At 40.2% G+C, this 23,649-nt stretch overlaps 1 protein-coding gene across 1 annotated transcript in view; it reads right to left on the reverse strand.

The window, feature by feature from the left end:
• NHSL1 (NHS like 1) overlaps positions 1-23,649 on the reverse strand; it is a 154,618-nt gene that overhangs the window by 49,502 nt on the left and 81,467 nt on the right. The window contains exon 2 of the mRNA XM_077813114.1: positions 8,399-8,551. Coding sequence (XP_077669240.1) covers positions 8,399-8,551 — 153 coding nt within the window. The remainder of the gene's footprint in view (positions 1-8,398; positions 8,552-23,649) is intronic.

A 23,649-nucleotide genomic window follows, 5' to 3' on the forward strand; every position in this document is an offset into this window, starting at 1 on the left:
AGACAAATCCTAAGTTATTTAGCACTCCCTGCTTCCTATACAAGATTCTTGATAAAAGTTCAGTGTCAACAAAGCTATCAAGAAACAGGTTTAAAAAATAAGATTTACATGAATGCCACCAAACTCAGACACAAATTTGAAAAATGGTAAGGCTCAATGGATTTAAGAATATTAGAGGAATATTGCTATGGGCTTTGAGTGAAACAATATCAGACATACAAAATGTCTTTGAGGATTTTTAAAAAAATCTTCTCAGTAGGGTTTTTGACAGTGTTTCTTATCTACGTGTCAAGCATCTACTGTAAAGTGCTTATAACGTGCCCTGTGTATATGTAATCCATCTAAATATAATCAATCTATATATTTTCACACCCAATGGTGTGCTATTTAACTAAATCTATAGATTTTCATTCTGAGCATGCCCCAGTAAGCATTCATTTCTCAGCATGAAAGCAATACTCAACTTGTAAAGTCTAGATTCTTGGTGGAGTTTTGTCTAATTTCCTTTGAATACTTTTTTTTCCTTTTTAATTCCTTACAGAAAAGGTATTGGACTATGGAACTCTGCCAGAGTCAACAACAGATGTACTGTGAATTAATTCAAAAGGAGTAAAAAGGATAGAGTACATGGGTAGAGCTACCGGCACTAACTTGACTATTGAAACTAAAATAATGAGAAATAAGTTGATTTTTATTTCCTGGTTTTGTAAGAACAAGGCCTTACTAGGACATATGGTCTGCGCCTAGCCCTTAATGGTCTTTTATTTCAATAAGGCTTTGGTGGGGAGCTCACATCTTGACATCTCTGTGAACCTGGACTAGACCTGTTAATATTAAGTGGTTCCCCTTTACTTTGCAGCTCTTTAATGAAACACGAGATTACTGTTAAAACAATAATCTTCTCAGCAGGATTATCCACCAGTGGGGCTGACCCCAATATTGCTCATCTGTACAGTGATCAAGCAGAGGCATGGTGAAAACAACGTGTAAACACATACCTGTCCAGACGTTCTTTCAGGATGGGATGCTAAAAGGCTTTCTGGGAAATCTGGTTTTATTTTATAACGTTAACCAGATGCCTTCTGGAATATAAATGAAACATTTAAATCACTGCTGCTAAAGACATTTTTTGAACTTGGCTAACAGGACAAAACAGCAGCCACAGCCAGCAAACCCGTTCCCCACAAGATAAGATTACTAATGAATCACAATAGACACTGCTGCCTGGAGCATTGAGCCCTACAGTGTGTGCAAATAACCTGAATCAATACAACTGCAATGTAAAATCAGTAATTTATGCAGGAAGCCTCTGCAGAGGTGTACAAATAGCATAGAAGTTGGTCTACTGGACCTCCTATCCTTAATATGTCTATTATATGTGGGATTACTGTACAGTCTTTTACAAAGGTCTATACTTTAAATCTATTTGGAAATTAGTGTAGAAGATGGTGGTAATGAAACATTATCCCCTGTACAGCAATCTGCACTGGATGAGGCCAACTTTGGTGTGACTTTTAAGGTGTTGGTTACCACCGATTTAACCCCTGGCTAACTCAAAACCTGGATGCCTCTATCTCTGAATGATATCAGGGCAGCTGTGATCAGCTGAAGCTTTGTCTACACTGAGTGTTTGTCTCAGTTCCAGAAATCAACGGTCAACCACTGAAGCAACTGCAACCCCCAGGTGTAGACAAAGAAATCCATGATTTGCACCAGTAGAGCTAACCTGTTTTTTTCCACCAGTGCAGCTACACTGGTGCTGGCTGGGATTGGGACAACTTCTCATTGCAAACAGGGCCTTAGCCACTTAGTATAAATTCTCTTCTCTCCCTCCCCTTCCCAATATCTCCCTCTGGTTTAAACCCAAACTCGTATGGTTTTCTCAGTGACATATCCTTGATTCCGGAAGGCAATTTCCCCACCTTAGCCCTGATTTGGTGATCTTCAGCTTGTGCTGAAATGCTTATCTGCTCTAAATATCTTTGATAGGTATATTATATTACACTGTTGAATAGTCCAACATAGTTCAATTAGGTGTAACACGGTCATGCATTCTAACAAGTCTCATGCTGTTGCCCTTGTTGCTGGTCATTTTTAAATTATTGATCAACTAGCTAGTTGAGGATTATTTTCAATTTATGTTTTATACAAGACAACTGCTTGTGTTACTATTAACAGAATTATTACTGCATACTGCTGATCTCTGATACTGGTTGAAGGTCACAGTGCACGATTCTTTAGGTACTACCACATTACATAAAAACAGGTCAAATCTGTAGGGAAAACTCTGGTGATTATGTAGGGTGCAAACCCCTTCACTTTGCACAGCCTCTTGGTCACATAGATCAAAGGGGCTGGAGATGGGAAGATTCTGGAAACTACAGCAATAAGTAAAAAGAAAAGGAGTACTTCTGGCACCTTAGAAACTAACCAATTTATTTGAGCATAAGCTTTTGTGAGCTACAGCTCACTTCATCAGATGCCACCTCCCATCCCCCTTTCCCATCTGGTTTATTGGATATTCCAAGATCTTGGTTGTGCCAAACACTCACATCCAAGAAAGAGAGGAGACAGGTTATTTGGCCAGTGGAAATAGACTGACTCAAACAGTGGCATAAATGATGTAATCAAGGTACCATACTCTACTTTTTTTTTTAAACAGTTAAGCAATAAATTGAAATGAGGGTTTTTTTTAATTATTAAATTCAACTGAGCTTGCACTTCCATTCCAAAGCCTCATTTTAGGCTATTTATAATTTTCCTGAAAAGCACACACATGGATTATGAGCTGAAAATTTCTCAGGTATTGATTTCAGACTAGAAGTCGTCTTAGTTTTTAAAATCACCTACATCAAAATCCATTCAGCATTTCTTGAGAATGAACACAAAAATGTGCAGTGTCAATTTCATGGGTTTTCTTTTTCAATTCAGATCATACATAAACATCTTGGTTTTAAAAGTTTCATATGGAACTTATGTACTGCTTGAAATCATAAATGAGGACTAGCACATTTACCTCATTTGAACAAATCTGGATGCCAGATTGAGACACTCATATTTAAAAATAGTTTTATAAGCAAGCAAAGTTGGGTCTTCTCCTTGCTTAACTTCAGAAAGACATAGCTGTGGTTTATGGGTGCAAGAATTTTAAATACAACACAACAGCATATACAACTGCATGTTGTTTCTCAAACTGATTATTACGTTTATAAAATTAAACAAGGTAAAAACACAAATAAAAACACCTGCATGTGTTTCCTGAAGAGATGCACAAGAAATGTATGTAAAGATCGCTGCTGAATGCCAATCCTTCCATGAAACAATATCCCTCCTTAACTTTTAAATGTACTACATACCAAGCAGATTACACAATTAAAAAAAGCTACTGGTATAAGTATTATTATTGTGTGTATTGTGGTCACACAAATTGCTGGTACGATTATGATGGGTCCCATGCTTCCTCTTCTTGGGGTGGGGGGGGCGGTTCATGGCACAGTTTCCTGCCCCTGAACTTGGGATCTACTGTCCCACTAGTAACCCAGAGAAGTGTAGCGGAGCGGGAGGGACCTGGGCCAGCCCTCTACTCCGGGTCCCAGCACTTGAACTAGTGCTTCCTTCCCCTGGGCTACTTCCCTCTCCTGCTCTTCAGCTTGTGGGGCTTCCTGCCCTCTCTCTCTGCACAAGCCGGGTGTCTCTTTACCTAGAGTCTTGGTCTTCTAGCCAGTCACAGCACTTCTCCAAACTCTCCTCTACTTCAACTCCTCCAAACTGCTCTCTGCTCCAACTCCTTCCTCTAGCTGATTGAAGCAGGGGGTTTTTAATCAGGTGACTAGCTACAGGTGCTCTAATTGGCTTCAGGGGCTTTTAATTAATCTATAGAAACCCTTCTTCCCTCTACAGGGAATAAGGCTTCTCCTCATCCTGGGACTTACATATCTCTCTTATATCATTCTGGCCCTGCTATATCACAGGTGTTTTACATAGCGCTGATCAAAAGCCCATTAAAATCAATTAAAAGACTCCCATTCACATCACCAGACTTTTGGTCAGCCCCATAATGTCTAAAAGCTGAACTTTTAAAATTATACCAATGTGAATAGGTATGACCTTAAATAATTTTAAAAACTAAGCAGGTTTGACCTGCTTACCTCTAGAAAGGTAACACCAGAGAACACGTTGACAGCAATCCACCTTTTCGTGTGTGTTTTTACTATTTTGAAAAATGTCAAATATTTGATATGTTACCAGGTGGTTTTAGTGACAACTACTCTGCTTCTGCTTTGTTATATGTAACCTGAGTTGAATATATATTTTTCATTCATTGGGGCATCAGTGAATAAAACTACACAAAAATCACTAGCCTAGAATCAGACTGGCATGGGTAGGCAGTGGTATTGTGAAATCCCATAAGCTAAGGCTAAACAAAGCTGGGACCCAACACTATTTGGATGGGAGATCTCTCTGGAACAAACACACTTTCATGCACCAGACTACAACAATCAGTTGTTTTCCGATGACATCACATCCTGTAGTTTTGGCAGCAGTTGTCCGACTGCCTTAGACTTCATTTTAACATTGTGACATTTAACAAATATTATACATTTTGAATAGTAATACAATGTAAAAAGTGAAGTTTAATCACAGAGTCAAGAAATTCAGAATCCAGGTTCCCACAGCAACCTAACTCTGCTCTTATGTAATGGCATTTCATTAGGGCCTTTTACTACATAATCACAGAGTTTTGGGTAGTTATTCAACAAATAATACAGCACAACAATAATGCAAAGAATTGCAGTTTATTCTCTAATCAAAAATGCACATACGTAGGCTTTGAAAAATCTACTTGTCCTTCTAGAAGTGGTGAGTAGAAAACTAACCCTAGCCAGTAATGAGTCCTCTGCCAAAAATTTCAGCAGAACTTTAAGTTGAATAAAGCTCATATCTAGACTTAATAAACTCCCAAATGTGACCCAATGCACAGGTGTCTTCCTAATTCTGCAAGGCTTTCCAAAGCTGCAACAGAGGATCATTGACAAGACTTTGGCCAATTCATTTGCCCTGTATTGACACAGAGCCCTGCAGTCATTGTGAAATTGACAAGCATCATGTCAATTTCATGTCAGTTTCACGCTGCCCCTACTTGGGCCATCATGAGTAGAGCCGGGGAAGCTTTGGAATTACTCTCAGGGAGAGAAACTAAAATCATAGGCTGAGGAAAAGATGGTGTAGTGGAGATCTCCTTCCATGTTGGCAGCCAAGAGACAGGTGGAGGAGTAGTTATGCACTGCCAATATTTTACCAAGGGAATCTCTCAGAAATTTTCTCCTTTAACTTATGATAAATTCTGTGTAATAGGGGTTCAGGCACCTGCAGAAGAAAGTGGTAAGAAAAAGTGCACATATTTGTTTATTTTTCTATCAAACCTAAACCCTTTATGACCCAAGAGGGAGACAAAACTACATGGAAAACTTATATTTAGTGCACTGGAAATGTTTGCACTTTGATTCTGAAAAACGTACTGAGGTACCAGTATAACAGAGTATTCAACAGCTACAACATGAAATGTAATTTTTATTTTTGCTTTAACTGGAGAATGGAGAGAGGCTTTGTGAAAGACCTTTTAGCATGGTCCAGGAATATCCCCCTGCCTGAACTCTTTGAAAATACCTGATGTGGTGCTCTTCAGTTTGGTGTGTTTTATGAGCCCAAGGCAGAATGTGTTAACAGTATCCAGAGATAATGTAAACTAAGATAACCATCTCAACACCCCCCCCCCTCAATCTGATGGCAGAATACTAACAAGGGCTTGTGCCCCCCCTCTCTGGGGAGGGGCAGAGTAGCAGAGATCACTCTCCTAGCCTGAGGGAGGAGTTGCAGGAAAGAAAGGAAGCTCCTTCTCCTTGCCAGAAGCCAGGAAAAAAGGAAAGTGAGGACTTAAATTTATCAGCCTATGAAGGTCTAATATGACAAATGAAGGCCCCAGACAGGTACATGGACAGCACCAGAGTATGAATTCCAGAACTCCTTGCCTTTATTACATTGAAAAAGGGGAAAGGGGAGGAGAAGCTAACTACAGCAACCCAGGGATCTGTCAACACTTCCCAGCCCCATATCTTTCATATCAGCCTCTAGCTAGTAGGAGGTCACGCATTTTTTTAAGCCTGAGACATGTAACATTTTGTATTATTGCAGAGATCTGGTATGACCCTATAACATTGCCCACACATGATGGGACAGTTTTAATATTGCTATTGGAACCTTCACTTTCAGTCATGCAAGTCAGAATATTCAAACATTAGCTTTAACACTGTTTTCTCATCTTTTGGACCAGAAATCTCACTGATGAGATAATTTAAAAAACAGCTTCAAAGTTGGTTGGTTTGTTTGCTAGTAAATGTGAAGTAATTTTTTTCTTCTTATGTTCATTACCAGTCCTCGGAAACGTGAAACCGAAACCTTTTTCCTTATCGAAGTTTCCTCAATTGTGTGCATACACTGATTTGTTTTTGCGGGGTTGCTTATGATAAGTAATTAGCAGTTACCACTGAAGGATTTATTTTAAAGAAAAAGTTACAGAAAAAGCTAGCAGCAGTTCCCACTTACGTTGGTATCTTGAAGCTTATATATTGGGCAGAGGAGCATAAAAGCACCTACTTCACACTGTAATATGGTTTTATATATATAAATCTATTAAAGAGAGAAGAGGAAATTCAACCCTGATGTAACTATTGAAAGAAAGCCACTGTAAGCATGAATTCGGCCCATATATTTTTCTTTCATTAAGTTTCCAGGACACATGATAGGTAGAAAATGGAAGAACAAGTAGTTAAGACTTGACAGTGCAAAATTTAAGTACCAACAGCATTTTCTTGAAGCTACAGTATGAAACTGCCTTTCTATTGTAAAGAGCTGACAAGCATGTCTTGTATGTGCACTGTAAGCCTATCTCTACAAGAGATAGTTCAAGGCTAAAGTTCTGCACAAACATATTACCCAGTCATAAATTTAAGAGCATGCAGGGTATTTGCTGAGTCATGCGTGATCTAATAATGTTGGCTGTGAAGAGTACCCTATTAAATTACAGTCAAAGGCATAAACAAGAGATGATGAAACCCAATTAACTGAAGTGCTAAGAGAACTGAAAGAAAAACAAAAATATGGCAACAAAATGTTTCTCCATTTATATGTATTAAAAGAACATTTCTAGGCATTCAAAAGGCAAGCCACTAACACAGACAAATATTTTCTGCAAACCAAATCACAAGGCGCTTTTACTCAAGTCCAACCCAGTGAGGTGTTTAGTGTCCTCAGGTCCCATTGAAATCAATGGGAGTTGAAGGATTTGACACTTTGCAGGTATGGGACCTTGGTGCAGGGACACTGTCTTTATTGAATAATACACACACGGGTAAACTTTTTTTAATTCCTTTATACTGAGACTGTCTCAAAACTCTACTTCCACCCACATGTAGATGATGTTCCAAACTTTTCTCCATTGACTGCTCTTGTTCAAATGGCTGCACTAACAGAACATAGTGCCACTAACACCAAAGATAATGCAATGGTGGTCCTGGGTCATAGACACATGGACAGGCTAGCAAGAAGCCATCTGTAGAGACTTACTTTGTAAACAATTTTAAAGAAAAAATGGGTAGCTTTTTTTTATAAGTTTCTTTCTAACACAGAAACTCATTCAAACTCCAGGACAGTTTCTAATTCTTACCTAAAACCTTACAGCCATACTGTGTATTTCAGTGTGCAACTTGCACATCCATTGCCTTTCATTGAGAGTTGTGCATGTGTGTGTGAGAGCAGAATTTAGTCCTTAAAAGTTTAATGCAACTGTTTGTGAACAAGGAGCTATGCTACAGAAAGCGTCCTTGGAAGTTGATTTTGCTAGCTACTCAAAAGCAGCCATCCTCCATCACATGTAATACTATAACACTTTCAACAGAAATGATGACAAAGGTGCCAATTCTACCTGGCTATTTCTTAAGACAATAAATGGGCTGATTCAGAACTTTAAGATGTAGTTATTATTTAAAGAAGGCTCTGAAAGCAGATGTGAATTTATAAAGGCACCACGTCATCTAAGGCAGTTTTTCTGCCCTCCATATGCAAATTCAGCGCAGCAAAGCTGGGGATTTACCCATCTCTCTATGGCAGAAAGAATTACTTCCCCTCCTCCACCGGCAAATGTCATCCAACACACCTGACATCTGTTTAAGACTGCAGAAGAAGCTGTTTCTTTTGGAGCATAAGAAACTCAAATATGCTTTTAAAGAATCAAAAGCCTAGGGACAATGCCAGGCTCTCTAGTGGCACAGAGAACATAACCATGTAAGTTGCTAAGAATTTGGAGAGAAATTCAGTAACAGCTTTCCTGCCAGCATCTTACCTCTTAGTACCGACTTGAGGTTCAGCTTGGCTTGGCGATGCAGATCCTCCACGCAAGGTGGCCTCGTGGAGGGCAGGAACACATTTTCCTGCTGGTGCCAGGGAGCAGTATAATGGACTGTCCATCTACTTTCTTCATCTAGGTTGGAGACAGCTGCAAAGAGAGAGAGAGAGAGAGAGAGAATGTAATGCACAAATTACATTCAGCTGAATAAGGACTATGAATAAATGGTGGGGAGGAGTGGGAACTGAGGATACTAATATAAAAACAGACTGGGGTTCTTCAGCAATTCCATTGACCTTAATAGGATAACACTAGCTTTACACCATTATGAGTGAGAGCAGAGTCTGGCCCACTGCCTTTACACATCACAGCATCACACATTGCTCACATACTGGCCAGGCCACAATAGTAACTTGGCAGGATCCCAATGGCCACACCTTACTTGCCAATACATTTGCATAAAAATATATTAAAATAAAACACTTCTCAAGTTCAAAATTCTTTAAAAACATTATCTAGTAATAAATCAACTACTTAATTAACAAAAGTACAGCACCATAATATTTACTTATAATTTATCTTCCCTGAGAGACAGACCTTAGTTGTGGTCTAAAGTTTGCTATCAATATAAACTTTTGTGGTTGAACAGTCTTACCCCTCACTCTGTAGGGACAGAAAAAGGGCAGTTGAGGTATCACCCCTCCAGCAGCATTTGTCCTTCAGAGCACATACTGTGCATCCAAATCTCCAAAGCAAAAAACTACAGCTGTGCCTGTCTCCCAAGCACCTGTTATGCTGACTCAACCAAACTGTGCTGGTCACCTAACTGATCTCCATCCTCTTCTCCCTGTTTCCAAGTTTTCATTACCTCTCTTGTTGCAGCTGGGAATAGCATTTAAATCATGCAGCTCCTACCTCAGTATATATCGCAACACCACCTAGCACTGTATCATTATTAAGCATTAGAAATGTAATGCCTTGTATAATGGCACAGATGCTGTACAGGCTATGAAGCACAGCGTGAAGGTGACAGCTTCCTTACATCTGAAAAGTGACAGATTTCATTACAGCACACTGCCTAGAAGAATAATTTCAATTGTAAAATAATTGCATTGATTAGTTAAACAAAGTAAAGGAACTCACAAATTAACTTCAGAATCTCAGTACAACAGAATGCTACAAGAAATGCAGTAAAAGACGACTCATTTTTGGAGGCTTTTAACTGACTTTCCTTGTGGTTTTCTGTCAGATCTTTTTATAAGTGTTTTCATAATAGTTTGTTGCACTGTTCATTTGCTCACAAATTTGCCTGGCCATGTGGCCTGGCCCCTCCCCTCTTGAACCTACTTTCATTGTATGGATGTGATAGAAAACACCTCATGCAGCAGGGCAGATAATGCTGACATGGTGCATGGCTGCATTCTCTGTCCTTGCTAATCAGAGGTCAAATCCAAATGATAACGAACAGACAAGTCACTCAGTATCTGATCACAGTATCAATCATCCTAGAATTATAGGAAACAAAAGGTTCAACTGACTGACTTACCAGGAAAGAACCCCTCCCCCTGGCATTCACCTTCACCAGCCATATTACTGCCCAACTCGACTCAATGCCATACTAAGAGAACTCTATTGCTTATCTAGAGCATAATTAAAACCACCAAGATGTGCCACACACACTCAGCTGGCCAGAGCAATCTCAACTAACCTGTCACAGAGGAGTAAATCTCACCAGCTAAATATGCAAGTAAACCAAGTATCTCAATGATTTTTTAAAAAGTTTATGACTACAATGATATTACACAATGCAACAGGACCACAAATTTCTACACATGTTCAGCAGTTGTACAGCTGGGACTACCAGAAGATGTTAGAGTAATACCTCGGCATGCAATAATGATATATACACAGAGCAGCAAGTTACACAAAGAGGCTTTCAAATCTCATAATCAAACAGCTTACATTAAATGAAAAAGTTTTGCTTCTTCAAAGCCATTTAGAGGGACAAAGAAAATCAAAGTAAGTTAACACTCACTCACTCTTACAAAGAAGCAGATGCTCAGGAACATTGCCTTCCATAACGCTGCCTCTGCACATTTTGAAACAGTGAAAGAGAAGAGAAATGTACAGATTTTCCGATAAGGGTTTCTATAAAGTATAGATACATATTGAGCTTTCCTACCAAAATTCCAACAACTTTCCAGAAAGAAAACTTGCATGCACACAACTACTTACTCTTCTTCTTGAAAAGTTTAATTAAAGATTTCAGCTTTGTGTTGATGAATACCACCATTTCCAAGGTGTCTATCTGTGGTCCTGGAGTTTAGATCCCATAGAAAACAGGAGCAACAAGCAGGTGGCTGGTTTTCAATTTGTACTTGCCAAAGCTCTGCAAACCCTACTAACTTTGTCTCTTCCTACACCCGTTCCCCTCTCCTGCCCCCCCTTCGTTTTGCACAACAGTGAGGTTGGCCTTATTGTCCTGGCAGTTAGAAACCATTAACAATCCTTGAACCTGAACGCCTTCTTCTGAAACATAATCCTGGGGGCTGGGAGCAGCTAGTTACAACTTGTGAAGGAAGGAAAACAGAAAGCCAATCGTTCATATTTGCATTGAACCAAGATCAGGCTTTTTAACTCAATGCTCGTTCATCCAATTCACTCTCCAGAAAATCAAGTTTTCCTCTCCTGGTTTCACTCTACCACAAACAGTGACAATTGTAGATAATTTCTGTTTTCACTACTCTGACAGGATCTTCCAAAATCCTTCACAGTGTACCAGAGAGAAAAGTGGATACTTTCATGTCCATCCTTTGTATAGCCCAGGCTACTTGTGAGTATACGGAATTTGAACTGGCTGGGACAGTGAGGCTTTCAACTATTGTTTCCCAAACACGCCCCCAATCCCTTCCTCCTATTCCATAGGCAACATTTATGAGCAGCAAGGCTCTACAACTGAATCTCCATGGAGCTGTAAATGAGGGCTGCATTCTCGTGTAAATCAGGATGCCCTTCTTTCCCACCTCTCTTCCCTTCCCCCCGCCCCGCCCCTTTCTAATGTCCCAAGACCTGCATTTTAATTGTCCCCATCACAGAATTCTTCTTCGCATTTCCTTGCTCTCAAAATACTTTTCCCCGCCCCTTACAATTACAATAATGGAAACAGCCCAGCAATCTTTCATGTTGAATTTCATTCAGTCACATGCTGAGCTATCCTGATTGGGATCAACTTGGAAACTCCATTAATAAAATTAATAATAAGCTAATCAAATGATTTCTGTCGAATAAAGAAACTATAATTCAACAAATGATACCAGTACAAGAGCCTTTTAAAGGCTTTTAAAGAAAAGGCTTTTTGAAATACACTTTCACCTCATGACTTTAAATATTCCTGTACATAAGCACATCAACTTTTATATTTAGAAGTGAATTACTATTTTTCTTAAGTTAAAGAGCAAATGGTAAGTGCCCCATCAATCCGCTCAGCAGGGCATGCCCCTCACACAATGCCAAGATTCAAGAAGCAAGTCCTCCTTTACAAAGCAAGGCTCCGCAACTGCCTTGGGTTAACAATGAAAGGGTTCTTCTTTGGGGGGAAAGAAATAGCAGCAGCAGGGGTCTCAGTCTGCCCCAAAAGCTGCCGCAAGTTCTAGCCTTTGCAGTGCAGCATGCAGAAGCAGGTGTTCTTGAGAAGCATCCAATTCCCAGCCCCGCTGGTTTATCTCGGAATCACAACTGTGCAGAATGGAAGCGATAACATTTTGAATTCATACATTGCCTCTCAGCTGAAAGGGCCCCATAGTGCTTTACAAACAAGTGTGTTTAATATCACAGCCACCACTGGGAGCAGGTCCCAGAGGCACTCTGTCTGGCTCACCACTGAGGCAGTCAGAACATCCTGGAAGAGAACACACCAGAGTGGCAAGTGCTTCAGTGCTTGAAAGGATGCTGCATGCTTTTCCCCCAGGCTGGCTTCCACCCCACAGCTGATACAAAAAAGGGCCAGATGTGGCCTTGAACTTTTTCAGCCTCTCTCTGGGGAACGTAGCACTACCAGCGATACTGTGGCTCCCCAATATCCCTTTGTTTGCCAGACGCGCAAGGACATGGACTGAGGCTTCCTCTTGTGTACATGCAAGGTGCCCTCCACCCTTGCTCACCTGTGCAGCAGGGCCAGCCACATTCTAGCCCTACATGAATAACCACCACTACAAATGCAGCCACCTAAGGGGTGAAGGCAAGAGTTGGACAGACAACCAACATACAGCGCATATGAAACAGGTGGGCTTACAAGTTCCCTGTCCTCGGTTGTCAAGGTACTGATAAACTGCATGGTACTTATTTTACCTGCCATGGAAGGATGAAGGGGCTGAGCAAACTTTCTGTGATTTCAAGCAAGGGTACACTGATTTGCTGGTAAACATATGCTTCTGGAGGGGTAGTTGAGAGTAAAAGGAGGGAGAGAGGTAAGCGAGAGAAACAAATTATACTAGTAAAAGCTTGGCTTTGCCTGTATAGCTCTATCTACACAAGTGACTTCTGCTAGCACAGCTATATCCGTCAGGAATCGATATAGCTTGCTACTCCCCTGACCAATAGAGTTAAGCTGGCAGAAGTCTGAAGTGTAGACCCTGGCCTAGGTACTGGACCAAATCTAGATTAACTACGTAACATATGAATTATCTTATTTATTATCTGATGGCTGAAGGAAAATGAGTCCATGGTCTCAGTCCTGTTCCTCAAGAACAAGTATCCACATCCCTGGAAATAACCACCATTATCAGTGGCACCCTTGTTGGCAGTCTCTGCAGAGACATTAAGGACTGAATAAGCCTGGAGATTCAACACCATACCACCACCCCAGACTCTCCAAAAGCACATCAGCAGCGGGACAGTGTCATGAAACTTATATTGTCACTGCCTATGCTGTTCCTGTCCTATAGATAAAGGATTTCAGTTTCCAAATCCAGCACATTTCATTAATAGTAAATGCAACTATAAAGCAGAGGGGGAAAAGCTATAACTGCCCCACCCCATTCATGTTTGTAATGAAACTCTAACACCCAAGCTTAAGCATCCAAATATGGATTTGGGGGCTGGGTGGGGGGATGAGGGAGAATCCTTGGAAAATTTTGAATTCCTTCATTCGAGCTGCCATATGTCTCCAATAAGCATAAGGTTCCTCTCATAATTACCTCTGACCGGGAAGGCTCCGGCGTGACAGAAGGTCTATGTCTCAACCTCACTTACACAAAGTAACCTCTGTGACATTCCCAGTCTCCAGTCATCCTTGGAAGTAAGATTCTGGACCTTTCCCACAAATCTTGACCTCCAAAATTACAACACAGTCAACCACTGCAATCCGTCATATAAACATGCTTCTTCCCCAGATGGATACTTAGTGGCTTCTGTGAACTTAGTATATTGTATCAGTCTAGACTAGTGATACTCAGACCGCAGTGGTTCAGGAGCCAAATTAGTCATCAACATTACCCAAAAGAGCCACAGTAGAGTGAATTCATTGTTTCATTTACCATAGTACCATATATTCATATTTGACAGTATGACAGGAGATATATTTTGTATGTATTCTCACAGCAAAATGACTGAACAAATACTAAAATTTTATCTACTACAATTGGTTAATAACATGGTAAAAGAATCCTGATTGGTTAATAACTTAGACTGGTTAATAATTAAATCACACAGTATTTCAATATCATGTGCTGCAAAGAGACGCAGGAGACACATTGAAGAGCCACTTGTGGCTGCCGAGCCTCAGTCTGAGTATCCCTAGTGGACAGGTTCCACATCACAAAGCCACCACCGGCACCCTGAGAGTTATCTCAAGACTGAACGGGCATGGAGACTAAAGTATCCTCCAAATGTGTTTCCTCAAGGTCAGAGGTAGGACCATAAAGGTGAGACAGTTTGGGGAAGTTTGTACGGTTATCAGCACCCCAATAATTAAAGGACTTCATCCTCCAGTGCTGTCAATCTAGCAGTCACAACACCAGCCCTAAAATTAATTTAAATTTTTTTTCTATTTTAAGAATGGGTTATAGTAGGACAAGAACAGCACCAGCACTAGCAGGGTTCATGTCACAATCTAAATATCACAGCGGTTTGACCCACAGTTAGGATGCGAGCCTGGACTTGGGAGAGACAGGTTCAATTCCCTGTTCCGTCACAGACTTCCTGTGTAACCTTGGGCAAGTCATTTAGTCTCTCTGTATCTTATTTCCCCATCTGTAAATGGGATAACAGCACTTCCCTACCTCACAGGGAAGTTTTTTGTTTTGTTTTTTGTTTTCTAAACAACACACTGATCACATTTATTGGTGCATGTGCTTCTTACAAAAGTGATGGACCCACACCCCTTCTGCTGGCCAGGTGTTGGGTCACAGAGAACAGGAGGAGAGGCTGGGCAGGAGGTCGGTGGCAGGGTACAGCTACTGCTCACCCAGACGGTAGCTAGAGCCAAGGGGCCCTGTGGAGCATCACAGCCCGCAGCCCTTCACAGGCCAGCCCTGGCTGCACGGTCCTGCCCTGGGTCTGGGACAGGATGGTTTCCTCTTTGGCAATGGCAAATGGTTTCTCCACCTCGATGGTGCCACAGTCAGCAATGGTGACATCCTTCAGGGGCTTGTCCCATCTGTCTGTCTTAGTGTTCTCCACCTTCCTCACCACATCCAAGTTGCGAGGATAAATCCGTTAAAGGTTATCAGGTGCGCAGATACTAGGATCACGTTGGCCATATAAGTAGCTACTCTAGATATACACAGGTGTTTGGCAAGTGCAAAATATTTGATAAAATGAAACCAAAACTCAAAGGGAAATAATGTTTATCAGAAAGTAATATGATGAAATGGTAAGGGATATTTTATTTGATGAGACCATTAATCCAAGCTGCTCCTCTGGTCCTTCCGAATTAAACAACACAGCTTATTTACTTGGGGGCAGAAAGGTTCAGAGCAGCAAGAAAAGAGGAGTATTTAAAAAAAATGCACATCATCTGGTGTCACAAATGCCTATTCAAAACCTTGAGAGCAGTGTGCAGAATCGCTGGCAAACTTCTGCTTCTCTGCTTTTTCACCATATAGAAGTCTCTTTGCATATTCAATTTCAGGCAAGTTGAACAGTGCTCTTTTTTGGCTACTGTCAACATAGATTATTTTGTTTTGTTTTAAAGTCTGCCAATAACACTGCAACAGTGGCACTGTAGTTTATGATAAAGGACGTGCACATGTTTTAAACCTTTGAAATACAGAAGTGTGGTAAACGAACGATCAGTTGTATATGGAGGGCTTGAAACACTGCACCCATCCCCCTCTTTAGAATTAGGTTTCCAACTGACCTGTTCCATGACAACCATCTGGAACAGTCACCTCCTGACAATGACAGCCATATAAGAGGTCTGTGCCTGTGAAACTATCTGGAAATATTTGGTTTCCTCAGAAATATTTAAGGCAGACCACTGAGATAGCTTCTTTTATTATCTAACCTGCTCCACTGCTACCAGTCTTGTGAAAATCTGAGGCTTTAAGAACCAGGCATCAAAACTAGAGAAATCTGGAATGTTTATAAACAGGTTTACAACATATCTGCCAAAGGCACTACAGCAATTTTGCGTGATGAGAATGTTTTCAAGAAGCGTTGAATGTATTGTGTCCTCTACTATTCCTGCTTATCATACTTCACGACTGTATTATGCAAAACTCAGAAAATACTCAGCAACTAAAGAATCTAGTCCTGCTCCCACTCACGTTAATAGTTTTCACCATTTATTTCCGTGCAGGCAAGGTTGAGTCCACACCCCAAACTACACACACCATGAAATCCATGTAATGAGACATGTGCCAAGTTACTCGCCGATGTACTTGCCATAGGCTCAAAACATAAATGTTAAAAGTGTAAGAGTTAGCCAGCATATTGTTCAGCAAAAAGAAACAACAGTCACAGATGCTCTGGAAACCTTTTAAAAGGATAGTTTTAAAAGATACAAATGCCTGGTTGAACAGGGAACTGCACTGTGAAAACTATTCCAGTGTATCTCCATTTTACATTTAATAAGTGAAATAATGGAGGAGAGATGTGTATTTCCCACATCAAATTACATGTTTTTGCTCTTAAGAGACATGCCAGTCACCAAAAAATAAAATATATCAGTGCTACTCTTCTGCAACTCTTCTGTCCATGCAATATGAAGTGGTTTCCACACGTATCTCAGGAAGGAGGGTATATATAGTATGACCATAGGCGCAGGTTAAGTATACTACGTAGAACTGCTCTCTGAGTCATCTCCCCATCAATCCCTTTAAGCAGCTGTTGCTGACAGAAGGAAACCGGGCTAAATCAGAATGTCACCCACCATATACAGTCTGAGCACATGTGCCCTGTTCTCCAGTGACAGAAACAGGAAAGTGGGCACAATCCTGCAAAGTGCTGAGCGCCTCCTCCAAGATTCAGGGTGTTTTCCACTTCCATTGATTTCAAAGGGATGCTCCATACTTCACAGAATCGGGACCTTAGACAGTATACTTCTTTCAATTAAAAAAGGCTCTTGTAAGAGACTAAGGAATACCAAGCAGCTCAGGTATGGAAAAGAGTGTGTAATATGTACAGTTTTATTCCAATTCCAGTCACCTTCCCTCATGCCATCAACTATTTGTTAACCTTGAGGTGGATCCAAAAGGCTGTTTTACTTTAGGGATAACTAAATTATAAATTAGAAAGGGTTCTTTCCCCCTTGGAGCCAATCGTGTCTGGCCAGCTCAGGGTATTTTTCCTGAGAACAAAAGTTAGTAGTTCCCACCACAAAGGCACTCCCAAGTGGAAATACATTCAGCTGCTCTCCTATCTTGAACTCAAGTTGCTCACAATGGCTTCTTTCAAGACAATCTCGCTCTTCATGAAGCACGATACTTCTCCAGCTACTAACAAATTATAATAATTAAATCTGGGATCAGGAGAAGGAGAAAGAGGGGGGAGGGAGAAGTATTTTATCCAAAAGCAGTTGTAAAAGAGAGGTCCATGCACCACTTAACCCACTGGGGAGCCATGCCCAAAGCCTCTCTCCGCATAGGCAATTACCAAGCAGGTATTGATTTAAAAGATATCACAACAGCTCCCTAATTTATTCATGCTCATAGGGGATTAGGGACTACAGATGCTGGAAAGGAGGTCGGGGGAGGGAAGGAGGTGAAGGAGGAGGAAGATGAGAAGGAGAAGCAACACAAGGGTAGATAAAAAACAGACTTTGGTCGATCTGATTATCCTATTGAGGCCACAACACAAGAAAGCTAATTCACCTCTTCAACAGTTCAAAATCTTCCCTCATATTCTCCAGCTATCGCATATAAACAAGTTGCCAAAGAGAGACAGGCTTTTAGGCAGAGCTGCACACCAGAAATATAGCAGTTTCTTCAGGTAGGAACATCTCCAGTCAAACATTGCAAGATTGTGAAGGAGAACAGAGAACATTTAGCTACTGTGCAACTTTTTAATGTTTTGTTTTAAATTTAGGTGGGCAACCATTTTTCTTTGTTCATTCCTGAACTTAGTTAAGGGAATATTAGCTCACAGAAGTTTGTTTGTTCCCCTGAGAAATATCTTTTTAGATTACATTGGAAAATATTCTTTACTGTAAATTTCAAATGTTCCCTGTGGTTGATTGTGAGCCTGGGATTTGGTTTATAGAATTGATCAGAACCTAGGATGACAGTTGAAGAAAAACTAGTCTTTCCAAAATCTAGATCTCCTTCAGATTTGTCAGATAAATTCAAGTTTATTGGTTTTTCAGAATCAATGCTTGTGAAAATAAATTATCAGATAGAAAACTTGGATTGGTCTTCTCGTTTTATTTTTTCTATTGTAGGAGATTTTGGGGATGAGTTGGAGACCAACAAAGTCAATCATAAAAAATTCATTTCTGAACTTTTCTCCCACAGTGCCCCCTCATTCATTTCACAAGTCACATTTGGCAGCAGCTATGTATTTGTCGATCTGTAGTAATATCCAGCAACCATTTTAAACTAATCCCAATCTGCATTCTCTCTAAGGGTGTCCTGAGGGACACACACTTCCTGCTACTTTCACGTATTTAAAAGTCACAGAAATAATTTGGATAATGTACCTCCATCTCTCCTCCCTACATTGCTCATCCTGACAGTTATATCTATATATGGACCAAGTGGATTTTTCATAGAGTGGAGAGGCAGGAGACCCGAGTTCTTTTTTCATCTCTTCCACTGACTTTCTGTGTCACCTTCAGGTAAGTCATTGAACTCCCTATGCTCTGAGAGAAACACCCTCTGTATAATGGGGATAGTAATACCTCTCCACTTTTGCAAAGTGTTTTATGCTGTATAGATGAAAAAGATGCAAAATATCATCATTACTACACATTTACAGTACTGCCAACTGCATGATCCAAAAATCATGGATCAAACCCCACCAACATCATGAGCCTTAAAAAAAAAAAAAAACACTTTGCCATTAGATGTTGGGACCTTTAGGATGCGCAGTTTCAAGATATTTTTCTGCAGTAAGGAAGGCTAGATGCTTACTTTATGTAAATGAAAGATGAGATTCCCAGGTAGTAACTTAATTCCAGCAATTAGGGTTTTAAGAAAGACACCAAATATTGTGAGACACTTGATAAAAATCGCAAGAACTGGCAACATTGCTTTAACACAAGTACAGCCTCCCTCAGACAAACAAAATCATGTACTGACTTCATATAAACACGTGACTTTGTGTTGTGAGAAGGTACAAGGAGGAATCATAATTTACTTAAGATGCCACTGCAAACTGAGCCAACATCCATCCTCAAGTATCTGCAGAAAAAGTCTTTTGCTGGTCAATGGATGTATTGATCTCATGCCACCAAACATAAAAAAAAATTGGAAAACAAAATTTAAACAAGACCTTTGTGTGGTTCAATTCCTCTTAACTAAAATGTGCCTATGATGCCCTTAAATGAAAGGTTAGTCCCATAGATGTACACTGTTAATTTATTGAACTTTAAAAAAAAAATCATCATATGGATGCCAGCGCTGGATTAACCTTTTGTGAGCCCAGTGCCAAACATATTTGTGGGCCCCCATAGGGGCAGTGGAGCATGGCACAGGGAGGTCGGTCCCCAGAGCGAGGGGCACGGCAGGGGGGGCCCCGCTCCATCCAGCCCAGTGCGAGGACACTGTTTACAAAACGACAGTGGCCCACCTGACCCTGTGCTGCTAGCGTGCCCCTTCCCCTGACGGATGGGCCTGCACCCCGCCACACAGCCCCTCCCGCCCCCAAGAAAAATCCCTTTTGTGAAAGAATTAAACTTTCACATCCTTTTAGCTGAGTAACAAGAAAGGTTTTACTCCAGCTCTCTAGTCCTCAAACAAAAACATGCAAGACAGAACTTCATATTCCTGATATACAAAGTTAACAAAAATAAAATGGGGAATACAGGTAGGTAGGAATGACACCCTTAAAAAGGAAGGTTAACTGTGCAGGAGGTTAGAAGTGGGACAGACACCCTTATCCCCATTAGTAAACTACAACTATACGCTAACTAACAAAACTATTAAAAACTATTTACAATCTTTTTACAGGAAAGTTGAGCCAAAGAAGCTAGAAGCTACCAACACAGGGTTCCTTCCCACACTGCAAGCGGGAACTGAAGAGGCAGTTGGTCTGAACTGCCACGTACACCCTTAGCTTGCAGCACAAGAAGGCATAGTGCACAGATGCAGAGCAAGGGACACAGTTACTGAAGGATTTCTGGTCCCGGGGGGCATGGAGCACATGCATGCACACCCACAGTGAATAGCCATAGGAACCATCGGTCAGAGAAGAATTATAGCTGATGCTCAACTAGCTCATGACATTTAGACTTCGTGAATGTACAAAATGCCCTTTTGGAATACCAGTGCTGTAAGTGCCTTAGCAAGAACAGAGTTAACAACAACAACAACAACGACGCAGCATTTATATAGTGCTTGATCTCTTCAAAACAACCTGAAAACCTTAACTAATGAATCCTCAAAACATCCTCACAAAGTGGCTAAGAAGGCCCTTTTCACAGATGGGAAAGGGAAGAAAGAGGTTAATAACCTGCGATATGGTTTTGGGCAGATCAATTACAGAGCTAGGACTGTAATGAACTGCTGATTCTATTTAGTGCTGTGCTCACACCTCTAAAACAAGTCTCCCCTTTAAATGTTGTCTTACCTGGCTAGGGTGGACACAGGCAGGGCTGAAGTTGGTTATAAAACATTTTTACAAAAATGTGCTATTGACTAACATGGGGCCAACCCAGCAAGCCTTCTCCTCATGGGACCTCTAATGACTTCAATGGAAGTACTGTGCCAGGTATACAAAAGGCATTGCACGAGTGAAAATTTAAAGCAATCCAGAACTCAGTCTGTCTTTAAAAACGTTCATGCCACTAGATTTACTACTTATAATTGAAAACCTCGCAACCTACATGGCCATAGCATCTTCGTCATTTCAGTATCAAGTTGATAGGTACATTATATACAATATATATGACATAAAGACACTAAAAAACCCTTGAAAATTAACAGCCCAATGACCTTTTACAAGGGGTGAGGAACTCAACTACCACATGAACTGAAGCTGCAGATACTCAGCATCTCTAAAAGTCAAGTCAACATTTCATAATGTGTGGGGTAATTTCGACATAGGCAAAGAGCCTTAAGATGCCCACACATGTCAATATAATATACACTATGATTTCAAGCCTGCCACATCTTAATTAGAGAGGAGCTATATACCACACAAACATGTACACAAAAAATTCTGCAAGGACTCTAAAGTAATATAGTGACAAATATTTTGGCGTGTTTTCAGCCAAGATACAGAGTTCACAATAAACTGTATTGTGCAATTCAGTTATTTTTAAAAGATAAATCCTTTGTTAATAAACAAGTTTGAAAAAAAGGCAAAGAATTATCAGTAGTTAACAAAGAAAGGAGTAAACGTTGGCACCTTTTAATACAGTTTTAAAACTGTAGCATGTTTCACTTCAGGTTCCAATGGATGTATTTTAAAGCCATATACAGTGGTCTAAATTCTGCTCTCACTCGCTAATGTGACTAACAGGACTGGCAATTTGCTCTTATACTTAAATTACCCAGGGCAATGAATTAGACACTAGTTATGGCAGTGAACATAAACACAAATAGAGGAGCCATGTTGTTAAAGTAGGCAGTTTTTAAACAATAAATATTTTGGTCACTAGCACATACAAAAGCCAGATAAGAGTAGTTAATCAGCAGTCTCCAGTAGACTTAGGGGGGAGGTTTGACCGCAAAAGGAGAATGTTCGATGAGAGTGTTTTAAAAAAAAAAAAAAAAATCAATGGTGCAAACGTGAATGAAGTTTTCACCCTTAGGAAAACTTAATCAATAAAACCTCAATAATTTTGTTTTAGGATGCACTGTGATGTGAAAAAGCCTCTAATTTCTTTGCTCACATTTATGGATGATGATAAAGATACATTCTATTCTTCAGCAACTTTTATTAAGTATTATGAAATACAGTATTAGGTGAAATACGATATCGCTGGAGTTCACAAAATCCACTGGTGTGACAAAAAGTGTCACATGACAATATCCTTATTTTATAACCATGCAGAAAGTTATCTAGTGCAAAAACACCCTCAATCACAGAAATATCCCCCAAGCATACAGTAGTTATAAGGAATTACTATTTTACATAGAGTCCAAAAATCATGCCAAGTTCATTACAGACCTGTCTTTACATTCTCCAATCTAATTTGCTTATCACAGCTGGTTTGATTCATGAGTAAACTTTGTAAAAGGATTTTAAGTATAGACACCTAAAATATCCAAAACATTCCCCAGTGTTTAAATTTCTGTCACAGTGCCCATTTCAGGCATCAAGAGATGAAACAACTCTTTCTCTGTGCATGCTTTGAGAACACTTTTTTAATGGAACACCAAACAGCACTAACATTTCCTTCTGATGAATGAATCCCATTGAAGACAAGGAAGACAAAATAATCTTCACCTACATCAGACACAAGAGAAAAACCTGCACTACACTACAGCTCTCCCTGAGTAACTCTGGGGCAAAGTGTTTGGCTTACAACAAGTTAAATATACTGCTACAAAACTCTCTTATCTATTGTGCACTGAAAGAGTGCCTCTGTCTCGGATACTATTTAATTATTTAATCTGACACTACTTCTACCATCTGTTCAGTGCTCTACTCAGACACTTCCAGCTCACTATCACCGGTCTAGCAATGCCTTTCATGTTCATCAGTCAAATGTTTAACAAACAAAAGGAAAAGTAGGTAGATGAAAAGGGTGCTGCTACAAAAAGCTGAAGGAGCTCATTTAAATTAAACAGAGTTGTCGAACTTTCTGTGGAGAAGGGCTAATTACAAATTTAATTAGCGTCTACAGACCAGAAACTTAAGGTTAGGGGCCCCTAACAGCCAGAACACAAAACTGCAGGAAAAACACTCTTTAAAAAACCCAATCATCTGTTTTCAGCAAGGGCCGAAAAGCCAATGGCATCTCATTTGCTCCCTGAGGAAGGACCTAGACTAAGACATTGAAAATCAGAGAGAAAAGTTGGTTCCAGCCTTTATATCACCACAGTTTTAAACTTCTACCACTGTACTCAACAAAGGAAAAGTGTAAGAGATTAATGCTTTTACTAAAATTGAATAGTAAAAGTTGTCATTTGAATTACTATCATTAGGCTTCAGAGTTAAAACTTAAGAGACAAATGTTGACCTTTCTCCAAATTACTGTTTCAGAGTAGCTGTGCATTCCAACTGAGTAATCCACAGAGTAGCTGTGCATTCCAGAAAAGCCTAGTTCACACTTGGAAGGGATATTTCCAAACCAACAGTGTGAGCAACTGAATTTTAAAAAACAAAACATTAAATTCGACAGACACTTAGTCTGTCACAAGGGCCAGATTTATACATCATGTCAGTCAGATCCAGCTAACAGGCTGGATGTTTGCCATCGTATTGACAAAGTGTTGTTCTAAAAAGAGATAAGAACTGCAACCTAACAGTTAAGCCCAGTGCTTGAGGGACTTCTATTTAAAAATGACAAATACTCAGACTGAAGCAAAGCTCTCTCTGTATGGAAGACATATGGAGACTGATTAAATGCAGCTCCACTCTGGTAAGTGACTGCAAAAAATGGTATCATGGGGTTTCATATATAGTCCCTCACTGACTCCAGG

The sequence above is a fragment of the Eretmochelys imbricata genome, chromosome 3 (assembly GCF_965152235.1).
Source record: "Eretmochelys imbricata isolate rEreImb1 chromosome 3, rEreImb1.hap1, whole genome shotgun sequence".
Classification (NCBI taxonomy): domain Eukaryota; kingdom Metazoa; phylum Chordata; order Testudines; family Cheloniidae; genus Eretmochelys; species Eretmochelys imbricata.